Source organism: Cygnus atratus, chromosome 5 (genome assembly GCF_013377495.2).
Source record: "Cygnus atratus isolate AKBS03 ecotype Queensland, Australia chromosome 5, CAtr_DNAZoo_HiC_assembly, whole genome shotgun sequence".
Taxonomy (NCBI): Eukaryota; Metazoa; Chordata; class Aves; order Anseriformes; family Anatidae; genus Cygnus; species Cygnus atratus.
In genome coordinates, this window is record NC_066366.1 from 5,807,430 (window position 1) to 5,825,073 (window position 17,644).

The 17,644-nt window shown below is 39.4% G+C and overlaps 1 protein-coding gene across 1 annotated transcript in view; it reads right to left on the reverse strand.

The window, feature by feature from the left end:
- SYT9 (synaptotagmin 9) overlaps positions 1–17,299 on the reverse strand; it is a 63,999-nt gene extending 46,700 nt beyond the window's left edge. Inside the window, exon 1 of the mRNA XM_035550219.1 lies at positions 17,152–17,299. Coding sequence (XP_035406112.1) covers positions 17,152–17,299 — 148 coding nt within the window. The remainder of the gene's footprint in view (positions 1–17,151) is intronic.
- Between the last annotated feature and the right edge of the window lie 345 nt (positions 17,300–17,644).

Below are 17,644 nucleotides of genomic sequence, written 5' to 3' on the forward strand. Positions count from 1 at the left end.
GCACACATTTATTGAGAGAGAACAAAATATCTGCATTTATATATGCTGCTGCTGGTGCCAGGGGCTCGAGACTATTTAGGCCAGCCTCTGAATGTCACTGATAGCATAAATACTGAATAATAATTAATTACTAGGCAATACTAACCAAACCCAGATGAGTCTGGATATGAAGCAGCATTCCTAGCACTGAGCATATTATACAGTTTGGCTCACTATTAGGTGACGTTAGTAGCAGTGGATTAGAAATCCCTTTGGGGTTTTTCTGCAGTGGAATACCACCAGTTGCAGAGTATCTTACTTCTTCTGAAACATGATTTCAAATGTATTAGGTTCACTCAAGCAATGAACAAAAAAAAAAAAAAAAAAAAAAAAAGAGTATAAATAACCTTACCACAGAGAACAATAGTTGTCATGGTATACAGCATAGCTTTCTTAAAGACTAGTTCAACTATAATCTTTCTGCAGTAGCCAGATGCCTTGATATACCCTCCGTGTTATATGCTAGTCTCTCCAGGTGGGGGTACATAAACAAATGGGCTGTAGAGAAGGCACAACCAACTTTGCAGCATTCTTCTCGCACTCATGGCTATTCTTCCTCATGCCAAGGGGAATCTGTAAGTGTGGCAGGAGAGTGACTGCTCTCCTCAGTACTGTCTCAGAATTACAGAATGCAAAGAAGAAACTACTGTTGGCAGCCTGTTGTTCCCAAAAATTGTAATACCACAGTTATGGGGTACTTAAGAAAGCAGTGTGGAAACATTAAGCCACTGCTTTCATATCTTCCATCCTCCCCCAAAAATTGCTCTTAAATCTGGGGAATTCCTTGGTTTTAAGAACTCCAAGAATTCCGCTTCTTCCAAGTTGAGAAAATCAGATGTACATAACAGAGTTAACTGATGACAAATTTCTGGCTACTGTTTTTTCAACCTCTTGTCTCTGAACATATTTAGGTTTTGCCCAGAAAAAAATACAACTAATAAATAGTAATGGGAGTTTTTTCTCAGCTCCCCAGAGACAATTTCCTTGCTAACTGCAATGCTGATGGTGGGATTTTCTAATTTTTCACTACTTCAGCTGAATGTTGCTAGGATAATTTTTATTATTATTATTATTATTTTTTTAACACATGGTCCTTTTTTCTTTATCATTCAACATCCTTAGGTAAGGCATCCACCACTTCCCACTACTTACCCTGGTCCCAAATGGCCAAAAAAAAAAAAAATTTAAATTAAAAAAAAAATCATACTTCCTGTAACTTGATTGTATTATGAAACAAATGTGCATAAAACTATATTACATGAACATTATTTTAAATCTCTTTAGAATCAGATTCTTGCAAAGATTCTGTAGTTGTGATTGTATTTCCTTTAAATTAATACTAATTCCCATCCTTGGGCTGACAGCAACCTGTTTTTGCCTTACTAATTTCCTGATGATTACCTTTCATGCTGTAGATGTCTAATTTTTGCCAACAGTGTATTGCATTGCAGGGAAAAGTTGATCACACTTTTCTATTTTTGTGAATTGTGAATTTATTGTTATTAGCATAGTTTTATTATTCAAGTAAGACAAAAGGGAATAAATGAAACAAAGAAGATGAGACCATTCAAATGGATCACTATAATACCAAGATCGTAGAATCATAGAATGTTTTGATTTGGAAGTGACCTTAAAGATCACCTAGCTCCCACCTCAGAAAAGTAATTTGAAAAAAAGAAGTAATTTCCTATTTTATGCAACCACAAACTATAATGCTTGGATTTTAAAAAATACATGAAGGGCTTGTATATCAAGCTCTCAGTAAGTATCAGTTTCACTCATGTACGTTTCTTTGAAAATTTTCCTCTCAAAGACTATTTTCAGTTAAAGTAGTACAACAGTCATGAGATGAGATTTAGTGCCTCTGTCTTAGCTAGTTTTGAAAGCTGATTTAGGGTAGCATTAAGTTGTGCCCCTGAATAGCATAAAATCAGATAAATGTAGGGGAAGGGAATCATTTTGAATGACTAAAATGTGAAAATTAAGAAAACAGAAAACATTTTACTTGTAATGCTAAGATTACGTTCACTTTAAAACCTGACAAAAAGGAAGAAAGAGAGAAAAGGAAAATGAAGCAGAAGGGAAAAGGACTGTGTGCTTCAAAGAGCTGCTTGTTCCAAGTGTCTGGACTAGTGGAAGTTTGGCTGTCAGCAGGTTGCTCAGTAGTGTTGCAGAACTATGAGACAGTTTCTCTAGAGGACTTTCACACAAGTGGTAGGTGGTTCATTTTAGGAGGTACTTTAACATCAGGTATACTACAAAAATTAATAAATAGATATATATCCTTAATAACATGTAAATGGAGACAGTAAAAATACATTGCTTAATCCCCAAAATGGGCAGGGTGGGTCAGACTGGACAAGGGGATGTTAAAAAGGTCTCTCTCCCTCCACGAAGCATAGTTTGTATTGTGTTTCTGCTACAGTAATGTGAAAGGGATTACTGTGATACTAATCCTGTCAGTTTTCCTTTCAAAAGGTAGCATGCTGAGATGTGCATTTGCAAATCTACCCAGGCCATGAAAGTAAATGTTTGAAAATCTGCTGCTTTTACAAAATGCTGAGATATGCAAAAGATAACTCCAAGTTACCCTGTTAGTTCTGTTGCATAGTCAGATACAGGCTAGAGTCTGGGGTGGGATTTAAGTCTGAAAACAGAAATCCAAGCCTGCGAACAGATATCGTGAATAAATTCCATACCTAAACGTTCAGATTAAACCCAGCACAGAAGCAGAGGTTTTGAAATCCTGCTTATGCTTTTATTTATTCCCATTTGAATGTGTATTCCATCAAATCTCCGCATCTCAATTATTGCTTCCTGGCTGATAACAGAGGCACATTTCTATTTGCTAACCTACACAAGAGGAAAATATATTCTGTTTATTATTTATAAGAGTAAAGTGCTGAGAGGCCTCATCAAAACACAGGCTCTTGTCTATTCACTCTGAAAATACAGAGTCCTATTCAGGAAGACTACTTTCCACCTAAATCCTTGGGCCTAATGTTTTCTCTTGGCTGCTTTCTAGGCAGTTTTCTGCTCAGTGCTTTACTGACATCACACTTGAGACTTTCCCTGCTCTCCACTGATTGCAAGCAGGGGATTAGCTGGAGTTTTCACCGCATATCAGTACTGAAAAGGCAACTGAAAGGGCAGAGAAAAAGCAGCACTGAGAGATTTCTCCAAGATGACACACCAAGAGACTGGCACAGCTCAGAAATGAGCTGTAGTTTTCGGTCTCCAACTAGTCATCTATCCAGTCAACTAAACCATGTTACTGTCTCTAACCATTACTGACTCAAACAAGTTTGTATTAACGTATTATAGAGCGATATTTCATACACAGGGATTTACAGCCAGACATCTCCTATACCCTTTTATACATCTGTAGTCCTCATTAGCTGTGGTTAAGTCATTCCATTACTTTGAACCAACCATGTCAGTATCATTCCATTAATTCATTTGCAGAGTCAGGAAAATACTCGCTAAAAGCTTTTTTTTTTTGCTTTTTTTTTTCTTCTCTCTCCCAGAGATTAACTAATAGGTAAAATAATAAGCAATTTTTGGGTTATTAAACTCATTAATATTTATCTCAGAAACACTTAAGGGCCTAGTATGTCTTTGCTGTAACTTCCTGCGAATGGCACTACTTGACACATTCCAAAAATGGGGGCTCTTCTTGTGACTCGAGGGCTAGTTATCCAACACCTCTGTATCTAACAGTTTTTTTTTTTAATTCCTGTCCTAAGAAAAAAAATCTTTATTTAGTGTCAGCATTTGCATATTATCAACCCTGGCACATTTACAATGAATCCAAGATCTTCTGTGGACACAGGCACTGAGATAATGTTTCTTTTAACATCAGTTATGTTATGTGTGGCAGGCCTTCTAGTGTATTTAATGCAATCATGTTGCAGGGTGCTGGGGCTGCTACAGAAAAGTAAGAATTGCTCCTCTTTTACAGCCTTAGATGTTTTATACTCTCTGGAGAATTGACATGTGTATTTCCTGGATGCAGCTGACTATTCTTGCTGCCATGTAATTCACTGCACTCCTCTACTTTATCAAATTTAATTTGCTCATGTATCTTTGAGATAGCATTTTAAGGCCCTAATTTTACAGCTTTCTGATCAGTTTTGCTTACTGACAAAATGAAAAGGGAATGCTAAACATACTAGGGCTTAATGCAACAGCGATGAGAAAAGAAAACAGCAGTCTGTAAGGACTGCACAGCTTCTGTGCGCCTCCTTCTCCTATACGGCATCCATCATATTGATATTGGTTGGGGTAAGAGAAAGGAGAATGGACAGCAAAAGAACAAAGAGAAGAGAGTGACAAATTCCTCTTTGTACACTGATAAATTCAACCTTTGCAAAAATATCTCACAAAGTCAGCAAGGCCGTTCTGAGAGGAAATCCAGTGTGGGAGACGATTACGGATGCTGCTCAAGACAAAAGGGTCTGGTGAAATAGAAGGCAGTGCTGATTCGTGGGTTTGAATTCCCTAATTCCCCTCCCCTCCTCCCTGGCTCTCATGATTCTGAATGAAACATTAATGCTGCTTCAGATGCTTCTTCCCTCCAAGGCCAATCAGCTGCTCGGCAGGGCGTGAAGCGGTTGTTCATCTGAACAGCTAACGAGGAAGTGGAAGGACAGAGCTAATTCTCAGGCTTTTCCAGCACTGCTGAAGCTCACATTTGCCTTGACACGTGGGGAATGACCTGAAGAGCCTCTCCCCACTTTGGAATAAGAGAAGTGGTACTGTATTAATTCTGAGTAAACAAGCCCGGCTTGTCAGAAGAGATAATTTTTCACTATACAACCATAAACATAGTTTTGAGATTGGAGTGGACACCTTGTCCTGCTTAGTACCATGGCAACAACTGCCACTGGAAATCTTCCTCATAAGAGGGGTACAGAGAAAAGGAGGTAAAGCAGCCAAACCATTGACAATGTAAAATCCCCAGACTTCTGTTTTAACAGCACTCGTATTCCTTCTTCTCTCAGTTTACGGAGCCTTCAGAACGAGAAGTAAATCCTGAGATTGTATTTTAGATGTTCCTGGAAGTGATAAATTACTTCCTGCCCCCCCCAACCCAATTTGGGAAGGAAAAAAAAAAAAAGTTGAGGCGGCTGAGGCTGTTGATGGTTCTGTTGGTATTAAGGTCTGCTCTGGTTTCTAGCTCCCAAGAAAAACAGAAAAGAAAGAAGAAAAATGCATCAAAAGAAGAAAGTGTAGTTTTTGTTCGCAGCACTGGCTCTCACTTGTAACACTACACCACGGAAGGACAGATACAGTAATTACTGTCAAATCACTCTAGCAAACCTATACCTGTGCACTGCTATTTTGGGCACTGCCTTTAGCTATTTTATAGTCACTGGCTCATAGCAGCAGATGAAAGAAATCAGCTTGACTAGTCAAATCACTCTATAACATAACGACAACAGAACAAGAGACAGGTAGAGAATGAATAAGGTAGGCATGAACACGACATTAACTTGAGGATAAGAGCAGATATAAAAGTGTTACACCTTCTACATTTAACAGAAGCTGGCAGGAACAGTGCTGCTGCTGTACAGGAAAGAGCTGATGTGACAGTTTTTACTTATGAGGTGAAGCCACAATGGTGAAGTTTTCTCTTTCTTGATTAACCACATCCCTAGTGTCAGTGTCAAATTATGCTTTCTCAGGCAGGCTTGCCAAACTATGACCTCTCTAAAAAAGGCAAAGTTGACTCTAATAAAAAATAGAAATATAACTTCTTACCACAGAAGAATAACAAAGTTTATCCACATCTTTTCCTGTCTACTATGTCCCTGTAGACAGGTCCTCAAAATCCCAGGCTTCAATTCAGTTAACTGTAATTGCTGAGCGACAGCAAATCTGCTCAGTGCTCTCTAGCCCCTAAGGAATGTGAGTGATATCTGTATCTTCTGAGGCCTGGCTGCCACTTCTGCTCCTCGCATCCATCTCCTGAGCCATGCAAGTGACAGACTGACAGGCTTCCTGCCTGTGCCTGCTGTACTCAGAGGTTTCTAGGCTTCAAGCACAGTGGGCTTGGTAGCTGTGCAGGAAAAAGAACTTCTTCCCAGAAAGAGGTCCATTTTACCTCTTTTTCTTTGTGGGACAGCTATAAACCCAGAACAAACAAATCAAATGAAAAAAATAGCTTGACCCCTCACCTTTCTTTTTAATGGTTAAGCCTAATCTCCGTTCCCCTATTTTCCAGTCCCATACTTTCCTTCGTTAAACATGGTGATCTATCTCACTGCCCTTGACTTGGATGGAAAGAATGCTTGTTCTGAGTCATTCAATCCACCTCTAACATTTGTAACTTTAAAGAAAGAAGAGAGAAGATTAAATAAAGTTGGACTTTTGCTACCATGAGTATCTTAGTGGCATCTGCAGAAAGAAGGGTCTTTCTGATGGCATGATCTGCTGCAGAATAGAGGGCAATCATAGAATTAAACAAATTTGGAGCTATTAGATTAGATTTGTCTCTATATCACCCCAAGCAAATTGGTAAAGCTTAACAAAATAGTACTGTTAAGAGCTACAGTTTTCCATTCAAAGCTTGCCGTATTTTTAAGCAATACCAGATCTGTTTTCTCTTGTATTTGTTTGCCAATGGACGTAAAAGCTCTTTTCAGCAGGTAAGAATTGTCAAAATGCCATTGCTACATATCCAGCATCAGCCTTACTACAGGGAATAGAATAGCACTCAGCAAGAACAAATTCAATACCTGCTTTATTTCCCTGTAGCCATACTCAGGAAATACTCTGCCTTTTTATGCCATGCAGAGAGACCTTAGCATAATGAATACTTGAGATCAGCCTATTTATGGTAGACTTCCCAAAAAAGGTAGAATATTTAGTCATTAATTTTATCCATTAAACTTCTCTGGGGAAAAAAAAAAAAAGGCATCTCTGTCTTAACTGGGTAAAGCATCTGCAGCAAATGGAATCAGAAGATTATAAAACTTGGTCTCATTGATAATTTTCTAATTAACATTGCACATTACTTTGCATGTGTTATATTTGGATAATTTACTGAATTACAATTTGTAACTATTTGCAAAATTTGATAAATGTGAGAAATAATTTCTATAATATCTTAGTACATATTAGCAAAATCATTAACTGTATAGGCATGTACCTCTTGCAAATTACAAAATAGAAAGTTTTAAAAGAGAGCTCAAAATTTATACATCTGTGGCTAGATGGCTCATGAGATAATCTGCATGTGAGACGGGTCAAATATTGCTGTTTAATCAACAATATATGATACAATTACATTCTCAGATCATACTAAATTTGTGGAGAAAACAAACGATACTGTTGAGGTCAGAGAATTAAAACACAGATGAATTAAGATTAGAAATGTGAGCACTAAATAAAATGAGATGCTGCTGGAGAATTTGAGTGGGGATACCCAGATGAAAAAAAAATCTGAAACACAGGTATACACACACACATATATACACATTTAGAACACAAATGGGAAGACCAGACACAAAGTAACCTAGTAAGAATGACAAAGACTAATTTTCAATAATAGATTTTTAAAAATAAATACCTAGTGCTTGGTTAGTAATTGTATACATACCAAAAATGTACTTGGGGAGTTTCACAGATAGTAAAATAAAACTAAAGTCTTTTGAAAAAAACTTCCTGATGGAAACACAGCAAACTGAGGAAATATATTTCCAAGGGAAGTCAGGAAGTCTTTATCTTGTTGTGTCTGCTGAAAACTAAACTGGAAAAAAAAATGAGAAAGTATATTTAAAGCAACGATCCTATTTCAAACCCTAATTCTTAATTAACATGGACTTTGAAAGTTTTAATTCTGAAATCATTAGTTCCTGAGTTTTTTGTTAGTATGTTGGATTTACCATTTAGTAGACACACATCAGCTGTATATTGGCTCAAGGCATACAGACATGTATACCAGTTTCAACTGCATCCACTCTATTTTTGAATTCAAAATAACCATAGGAAGTATAAAAGAGAGAATCTGTAGCATGTCTGCCAAAGGAGCCAAACTGATTTTACTTGGCTAATGAATGTTGAAAATCCAAAAAATGCAGCTAAACATATTGAGCAACATAAAAACACACAAGATTCACTGTGATTATGATAGCTAATGTACCAAATGTGCAAACCACCAGCTGTTACGTATAACATTTTATGTTACAGATTTTTTTGTACTTTCCAGATAAAAGGATCAAGTACTCAGTACTTAACAGTAGTGCAGAACATGCAAAGAGATTTATCTTGTAAGATGATAATCTTTAGGAATTGAAGATTGTATAAGTTGCCACTGACAGCATTTTTATGAAAAATCCTTCCATCTGTAACTAATTATTCTAAATTCTTATCCCTTGAACTAAAATTGTGTTAACAGTATAAAAGGGACATAAAGCTTTAGACCAAAATAATATCTCTCCATCTCTTTGGTCTAAATAAAGCCCCAAAAGAGCTTAAATTAATGACAAAAATAGAGCAAAAGATGCACCAGAGTATTCTTAAGTACAGCTTTGTGCTAAATCATCAAGGATCTTCACTTTCAGTGGGGGAAGAACTAAAACCTAGAAATGTGGTTTTTACCATAAATGTAAACAGAAGAATGATTTGCAAAAATATGATGCTCCTGTACTATGTAAGGGAAGAGCCAGGAAGTACAGCTTCAGTTACAATTTTGTCTTGACTTCTTATTAAAGACATTATTGACCATATTGCTTGATCATCTGCATCGTCCACCTGCCTGGTAGCTCTTCTTCCCAGATCATGGTAGAGTAAGTGATGGAGTAGAAGGGAAGGAACTATAGTGGATTTTTACTACTTCCCCCCCATAGGTGAAGGGGTAACCAGGAGTGCTTTTGCTTCAAACTCCTCTGATAAGCTGACCTGTAATCACTGCATACTGCTCTATATTCTTACTGAAGGAAGAGAAGAGGCAGAGGATACCTTCTTTCTGACTCAGTTCAACCCAAAGCCAGTACTTAAGCTGTCACTGAACAGCACAGTTACGAACTTCTCAAATCAAACTCACAACCAAGCAATGAATAATAAATTCCAGATGTACACCCACTCAGTTCAAAACACCATTTAGATCTATACTCTGCATGGTTCAAAACAACTGGAAAACCAGCAGATAAAATAAAACAAACAAACAAAAGAATATTTCCTATATATCTTTTTCCCAGTGTAGAAGCAGTGTGAGAAAACAACGCTTAATTCCTGAGTATTAGAGCAGTCTTCCAGGTCAATGCCAACATTGCTCCGCCTACATGCAATGCACTAGCAGAACCACTGGGACACAGAGGAATCATGGAATAGGATTACAATGGGAAATATTAACCCCTCCCCTGTTGTCTGATAGTGTAGAATATTTTCCAAGAAAAGTAATGGAAGATTTATTAACACAATTTTCTTTTTTTTTTTTTTAATGAACTGATTAAAAAAGGGAATTGAGGTAAGGCAGGAGCAACAAATTTCCCTAATATAAGTAAATATACTACTCAGTGGCAAAAATGCACTTGCAATGTATCATATGACTCTTGAAACTGTTGATCAACAGCAATCAAATTTGTGAGAGAAGTAGAGATTACCAAGTTTAGTTCTTGCTTATGTCATGCAGCCAATTCAAGAAAACAGATCCTACTGTTGCTCCATTTAAGGAAAAATAGCAGTTTATGTTCAACCTCTACTTATTACACACCAAAGATGCTAAACTGCCACACAGCCTCAAGATTGAATTTAACTGGATCTGCTGTTCATGGAACTGCTTGTTATGACAGTAATCATTTTGGAGTTACATTTCTAGGTCTCTGAATTGTCAGTGTAATTAAACTCTCAGAAATTAGTTTGGAAAGGAAATTTCCAGAAAGCTATCTGCGGGGAGAAATGTGGATGAGCATTTGGACTTGGATCACACAAAAATGTAACAATGCTGTTTTTGTAAACTGTTAGAATTCTGCATTCTTGTAACACACGTTTATGTTTTTGATGAATTAATGACCCATAAATCCATTACAGTAGCACCCCTACATAAGAGATTGGGGCTTTAAGTCTCCAAACATAAATTGTTGCCTGCAGAAATTAAGCTTATAGATACTTTTAAGGAAACTGCAATTAGCAAATTCTTCCTCCTCTCCCCCCTAACTAAGGGAAATGTGCAAATCCTATTGAAATAAGAATTATGACAAATGCAGTGATAAAGTTTTACTGGCAAGAACAGTCATATGTGCTAGGGCTAAATTTAGCCTCCTGTTTTTCATCAGCAAAACTGGCATTTAAGATGAGAATTCAGGTATAAGACAGACTGTGTGCTATTTAGCCATCCTACTTTTTAAAAGGTTGTTGTTTTGTCATTACTCTTTTGGGCTATTTTCAATGATACATGTTTTTGTTACAAATCAAAATATCCATTTTCTTCAGCATTCACCACACATTTGGAAGAGACTTGCATAAACTGTGGGATGACAGCAGAGATAACTGACTTCCGAGTTAATTAGTATGTTATTCTAACTTTTAGGATTACTTGACAAATCTGATTGCGATGACTTCAGTAAATAAATATTCTTTATATAAGTATATATAAAAGGAATATAGTATATGAGTAAACATACTTAAAAAAATGTAAAGGACGTAGTTGATAATAGTCTAACGCAAGCATACCACAATGTTTTGTTGTAGTTTCAGTGTGCAAGTGCATAGTGAAACAACAGTAGTTTGGTATAATTGCTATATAAGAGAGAAGTCAAAACACAATGGAAATGGAAGCCCCAGAATCCTCTTGCTTTCCACACTTAGGCTGAATATAGATGCAGAGGCCAAGAAGGGCTAAAAGCCACCTTTCTTCTTTTCTTATACAGTTAAACTTACTCTCCTCCCCACGACATCCAAGAGCAGCCACAGGACAGGAATTGCACTAGTCTTAGTCAAAGGGACTACAGAAAATTAGTCCCATCTCTTTCCTTAAATTAGAAGTACTGCTATGCCAAGGGCATGTATGAAGTTGCTTTGCACCACTAAAAACTGTAAAATGACTTCACTGGTGAAAGGATCTGTCCTTTCATGCATGAACAGTATTTAATATTACTATGCGCCAACCTAATCGAAGCTCACGATCACAGTTTTATAATAAGAATTATCTTTGTATTCTTCCTTTTCTCTGCCTCTGGAGTGTAATTTGTAAGTGAAACATCTACCTACATATCTCTAGGTGGAAAGAACAAAATTTTATCTGGGAAAAAGAATCTCCAAGCAGTTACATCAAAGTAAAACATTTATCTAGAAAGGTAGTGATGTATCTACTTTTCATTTTTGTTCATATTCTCCATACTTTTTTTTTATTTATTATTATTTTATTATTATTTTCCAAAAAAACAGTTACAAGCCATCAGGTCATTATTAAGCACACAGTACCTTTTCTTTCAGCATTACTTGCTCTTTCTTCACTTTACTTCTAATTTTAGTTACCTGTTTAACACACATTTTCCAGGAAACCCAAATACTAAGTTCTTCCAGTATTACAGGAAAGTTTCCGAGTGCCTATTTCTTTACATGCAATTAAACTAGCAGAGCATCTCAGAATATAGGCAATATGAAATACTTATTTTTACCTTCTGAGGACTTTTTTTCTGACTTTTCAGAAGTGAAACAATACATATTTTCATTTTAAAAATACATAACTGCACTGTATTTTCTTTTTAAAATCTTGAAACAGTACTTTGGTTTTTGAAACTCAAAGTGACTTGGACACTATACTTCATCATTCATTTGACATCATCAGTGAATGTTTCATACTTGTTTTCTATTTTGTAAAGAGCTTTGCACTAATGCGGCTTATAGAATACTATCCGTTTTGCATGGCAGTGTTTTACATTCATCTTGCAGAAGGAAAATGAAAATAGAGGAAGCAATTGCTCCTAATGAATAAAAACATACTGAAATTTATTTTACCTACTCAGATATTTTTCACATCTTTACAACTTTGTAAATGCTTTTTTTGCATTCATCTAGATAAATCTAGATGTATTTAGCATCTTGAAGGAATTCTGCAACTTGTCTTATTCATGGAATGCAATTTTATATGAAGGATTTTGCTTTATTTGGGGAATTACAAATCGTATCTGGAACAGGCTGAGGAGAAGAAGTAAGCTAAGTATTAGCTTCCTGTGGAACAGGCTGTGCCCCAGAATGATACTCTCCACAAACTTTGATTCTCACTTTCCACTGGTAAACTGGGAGGCCACATTTCAGCCGGTTAGGACTTTTTGCTTCTTTGTTTTTCTTCTTTCCTGAAATCAAAAGTATACTTAAAACAAACAAAACAAAAAAAGTAGTGATTAATAAGATTCTTAAATCCTACTGCAAGAACATAACTTTACCTGTAACTGTACCAATATTGTTCCTTCAATGTCCTTCAGATTTCCATGCCCACATTTTTTTTCTTGATTGTCAACTGTCTTTAACTCAATCATATAATAAAATCTGACTTTCTGACACCGTACAACATTGATCTCTGACTTACGAACTGTAGTATACATTAAGTCTAATGGCTATCACTATACCCACAATATTCACCATGGATTCCATTTTAGCATCTGTTAGTCGATTTTGAAGTAATTAAGAATAGCGTAAGACCTTACTGGCTTATTCTCAAGAGGTGCCGTCCAACACAAGAGACTAGGACAGGAAAGTTTACTTTTAATTTCTACTCTTTATTCTACTCACTATGACATTAATGAAAATTCATTATGATTAATGGCCTAGACTTTTTATATAGGCTATATACAGACTATATATAAAGACTTCTATAGACTTATATAGTTTATACAGACTATCTTTTTTCTTACCTTCATAAACATCTTTTTGCTCAGTCTTCAAGTTCATAACAGCCCCCTCTGAACTTTGTAAACTTTTTATTCCAAGATTTCAAGGGTTGCAACCTTTTACTCTTTGACTAAAGGTAGAAAAGTTCAACCTGTAGAATGTGCTAAGGCCATGCACTTTTGTCTAAGACAGTCTCAGTGTGCCTTTTATACTTTTCCTTTATATAACTGAACTTTACTGATATACAGTAAGTACCAATAAACACATAATTATTAACATAACTATTAACATTAAGAACTTTGTTCCAGTATCTAGCAGTCAGTAGAAGGTATGCAGGCAGCACAAGTCATTTCAAAGTTGGCAAAATACTACAGCAAAAGGCAATGCAGAAATTCATTAAGTCTATGCACAGCAATTGCAACCTACCACTGCCATCTCTGTGAAGTTCTTCTTGTTTAAAAAATAATAAAAAAATAAATAAACACACCAAAAATCACCAAAAACTATAACAACAACCAGGGCTTTGAGGTTGATTTCTGAATCCATTTCAATTCTGATACAGTCAAGTTAACCAGAATGGAAAGGTAACTCATACTCATGTACCAGCTGTTAGACTGAGAGTGGGACGCTAGATCAAGCCACCAAAAAAAGCTTACTTCCTCTCTTCTATGCCAAAATCTAAACTATCCTAAATTGAAGACACGTAACTTTTCCTCTTGATTTTTTCTCAAAACATCCATCTTTTAAAAAGTCCACTCGTACAACATGTGTCCCTTCTAGCAGTTTTGATTCATGCCATGCCAACTTGTTTGGTTGCAAGGTAAATCTATTAGAGGAATATTCCACAAGGAGATGCAACTTTTTTTGGTCTTAACTCCTGTTTAAGCAATTGCCAGTGTCTCCATTCAGCTTTTCTGCCTTTGTGATTTTCTTACACATTGGTGTAACTCCTCCACTCAAGCAACTTCCGTTCCTCATCTGCAACAATTGCTGCTGGCTTTAGTTGTTGTCACGGGGTGATACTGTGTGATCTTGAGTGATTGTTTTCAAACTCCTGTATGACTAACATGGTTTTCATTTGAGTATCTATGAGGTACATATGTAATGTATTCATAAGGGAAAATTTATATTTGGTGTGCTCAAACTTTTTACAGCACTTTATCCTTACAAAACCCTTCTATGCTATAGAAATATTAACATTTTACAAATAGAGAATGGAGGAATGGAACAGACAAAGATGCATCTTGTTAAGGTATCCAAATGCTTAAGGATGCCTACTGGGATTTTCAAGAGTGGTCTGACATAACTACTATTGAACTAATTGAAAAAATTTTCACTAAATGCCTAATTTGCATTTTTAGTTTTCTGAAAACCTTTAAAATCTGACTCACCCATGTCACCCTTTTAATCCAGCAGACCAGCGCATTCAGTCTGGAACTCATTAGCCCTTAAACTTATGCTCTAAGCAGTTCACAGTGCTTCCCATAATAGGTCAAGTTGGGTGAAAAATAAGAAGCTGTGCATGTTCCAAGCACCCAGCTCGGCCCCCTCCCTCCTTCTCTGAGTTCCACACCATGTTCTCAGATGGTGGGGAGCCAGTATCTACCATGCCTGTCCAGTCCCCCTACCACTCCCACAATACAGCCAACATACATGAATGGCTCAAACCAGGTGGGCTGCTGTAAAGCATCCATGTCTATCATGTAGTTGGGGTAGGCAAGTAGTATTTTATTGGAGAAAAAACACATAAAAGGATGCATAAATGCTTTAATTGTTGTATAAAAACTCATCATAAATGTTTTCTAGCTGCACTTTTCTCAATTCAAGCAATGTTCTACACATTTTTAGATAGGTCTGTTGTCTGGCCCAAGAGGAGGTTGCTCAGTTTGGCTAATGCATATCACCTTCACACAGCAAAGAAACATGGGTTATAGCAATTACAGCTTCTTTTGCCTGTTTCTGCTAGGAGGATGCTGTCTTTCAGCACAGGTTTTCTTCACCTCCCTAAATTTAGGCCACCGGTTGCTGGAGAGTGGCTGGACGTGCTATCAGGTCCTTTTTCATGACATTTCACCATTGTTAAGTCAATGAAATTCACAATGTAAATCAAGCCAGTGTACTACCCTGTGATTGCAAATCTTATTCCTTCTTTTTGGAAGTTAGGTACACTGTCTTCTCACAGCCCATACCATCACATCACTGGTTAAACAAACCTCACGGGCAGCCAGTTTACTGGGACAACACACATATTTTAATCAAAGAAATACAAGGCAGGGTAAATTAGTAAATTCCTGCCATAACATTGCTACTCTACAGAAGTGGTTTCTGAGTCAGGGCTCATGGATAATGTGTTGCCTGCTAGACCCTTTGAGACTGCCTGCAGCTGCAGAAAATAAAAATGTTAAAATTGAGGCCAATAGGAAGATGCTGCCTGCAGCATAATTGCTCACTGTTGTTGCACATCGGCTGGCGAAGGTTAGGGAGCGCTGCTCTGTGTAATTGAGCGGGTTTGCAATAGTATCAGAGTCTGTTTACATAATAATGTATAATAATGGTTTAAGCAAAACAGGTAGAAATAAATACAATTCAAATTTTTGTCTTTAAGTAGTGGTGATGAATTTTTACTGAGCACAGCATGTCTGAAAAATGCTCCCAAACCAATGCCAGGTATTCTCTGGCTGAGGCTGATGGAAAAAACAGGCACCTTCTTAAAGGAATCCAAAAAGCTGTTATCCAAGTTAGCTGAGGCTGAAGTCTTCACATGCATTTCTAGTTATTTAGTATTCAAAGAGAGCACTGATTTAAGTAGACATTTTGGGAATCATCACCTGATATACAAATATGTGATTAATCCCCTGGTAAATGAAAATTACAGAAAATCACAGGTGTCTGTTACAAAAATTACTGCTTATGTGAACAAAGCAATTAAATCTGTCTATATGAACAAAACAATTAAATCTGTCTAATTTTAAAAAATCCTTATCAAACATTGCATGAATTACTTTAATTTGAATATTTCAAGTGAGAGATAAGCCAGAATGGCTGCAAATAAATTTGGATATGAGCAGACTGAGTATAGGAAAACTCCTTATTCATTTATTGTGATAGAAGAGCACCCCCCCCCCCCCATTTTCTTCTTGTTACTGGTTTCCTCCGGGCCTTTCAGCATATCCAAGCATTTGTCAGTAAGTTGCACTTTGAGTCCTACTTCAGGTTTCCCAAATCACATAAAAGTGTTTAAGATTACAGTGTAATTTGACTGCCCTGTGCTAAATGAGCTAACGTGTTCCAGGGAATATTACGGAAAATAATACTATGCTGTGACGATCAGCTGATTTAGCACCGAGGCTTTTGAGTACTACAAATGTTTATCAACTTCTCTTTTAACTCTTTAAATTTCTGCTCACAGTGAGCAAACTCCACTTGATGGTGTAAACATAAATATATTAAGCTCCTAAGTGAAATTGTAATTTGCCTTTCCCTTTATGGCCAGAGATGTCCAGAACATCGTCAGTCTTTCAGCATTTCTGACTAGCTGAAAGCTTAGGAAGCTTCCTTAAGCGAAAGTTTTTAAATCAGTGCTATGCCAAGATACAAGAAGGCAACCATAATCCAGAAGCACACCCTCAGCGTACATCTCGCCAGACCTCCGGCCCCCACACCTGCTACGGAACTGCAAGAAGCAGTCTTTGCAGCCTGCGAGGAGGCAGAACTGGGAAGTTAGGTTGGATTGCGCCGCGCGTGAAGTGCCCCGGAAAACCCCGCTGCCTTCGCAACCGGAGCCAGCGCCGCGGGGAGGGCCCCGGGAGCACGGAGAGAGCCCCCGAGCCCGGCGACACCGCAGCAAGCTCCGGGGCGGCTGCACCGGTCGAGGATGTCGTGCCCCGAGGCGCCGCACCGGACAAGGATGCTGTGGCCCGAGGCGGCCGCCGAGGCCGCCCCCGGGGCCGCGGGTCGCCCAGCCGGGCGAGAAAGTTGCCCGGAGCCCTGCCCTCGGCCGGCAGCAGCCGTGCCCGGCTGCCCTGGGAGCCCCGGGGGGGCCGCGTCTCCCCGAAGCGCCGGGCTCCGCCCGCCTGCGATGCGAGCGAGCGCCGGGCGCCGCGGCGGCCGCCGGCGGAGCGGTGGAAGGTGCCCCGGGCCCGGGCTGCGGGAGTGCCCCCGTCCCTGCCGGCGGCCCCGCGGGGCCGAGAGGCCTCGGCCCGCCGCACCGGGCGCCCCCCGCGGGGCAGGCGCCCTCCTCCCGCCGCCCGCCCGCCCGGGGAGCCGCGGCCGTACCTGAGTCGGTGAGGCGGGGCCGGGCTCTGTCCCGCAGGTAGTAGATGAAATCCCGGCAGTTCTCGTTCTCCACCGCCCCGACGGAGCACAGCTCGGCCAGCAGCTGCAGCGCTTTCTGGCAGATCTCGTCCTCCCTGTCGCCGGGCATCGCCCCCCAGCATCCTCGGGCGCGGAGCGGAGCTCTGCGGTCAGGCGCCGCGCCGCTGCCCGCCGCCGGCCCCGCCGCCGCCGCCGCCGCCCTCCTGCAGCCGCCCGCGCCGCGGGGCCGCCGCCCGCATCCTCCGCCAGCGCCGCCGGCAGCGCACCCGCCCCGCCGGGCCGCCCGCCGCGCCCCCCGCTGCCAGCTTCGCCCCGCCGGGGGCCGTCCCGCAGCCTCTGCCCGCCGGCCGCGCCGCCGCGCTCCTCTGGGGCGGCCGAGGAGGAGGAGGAGAGGAGGAGGAGGAGGACCCACCAGTTGAATGCGGGAGCGGGGAGGGCCGGCGCCCGCCCAGCC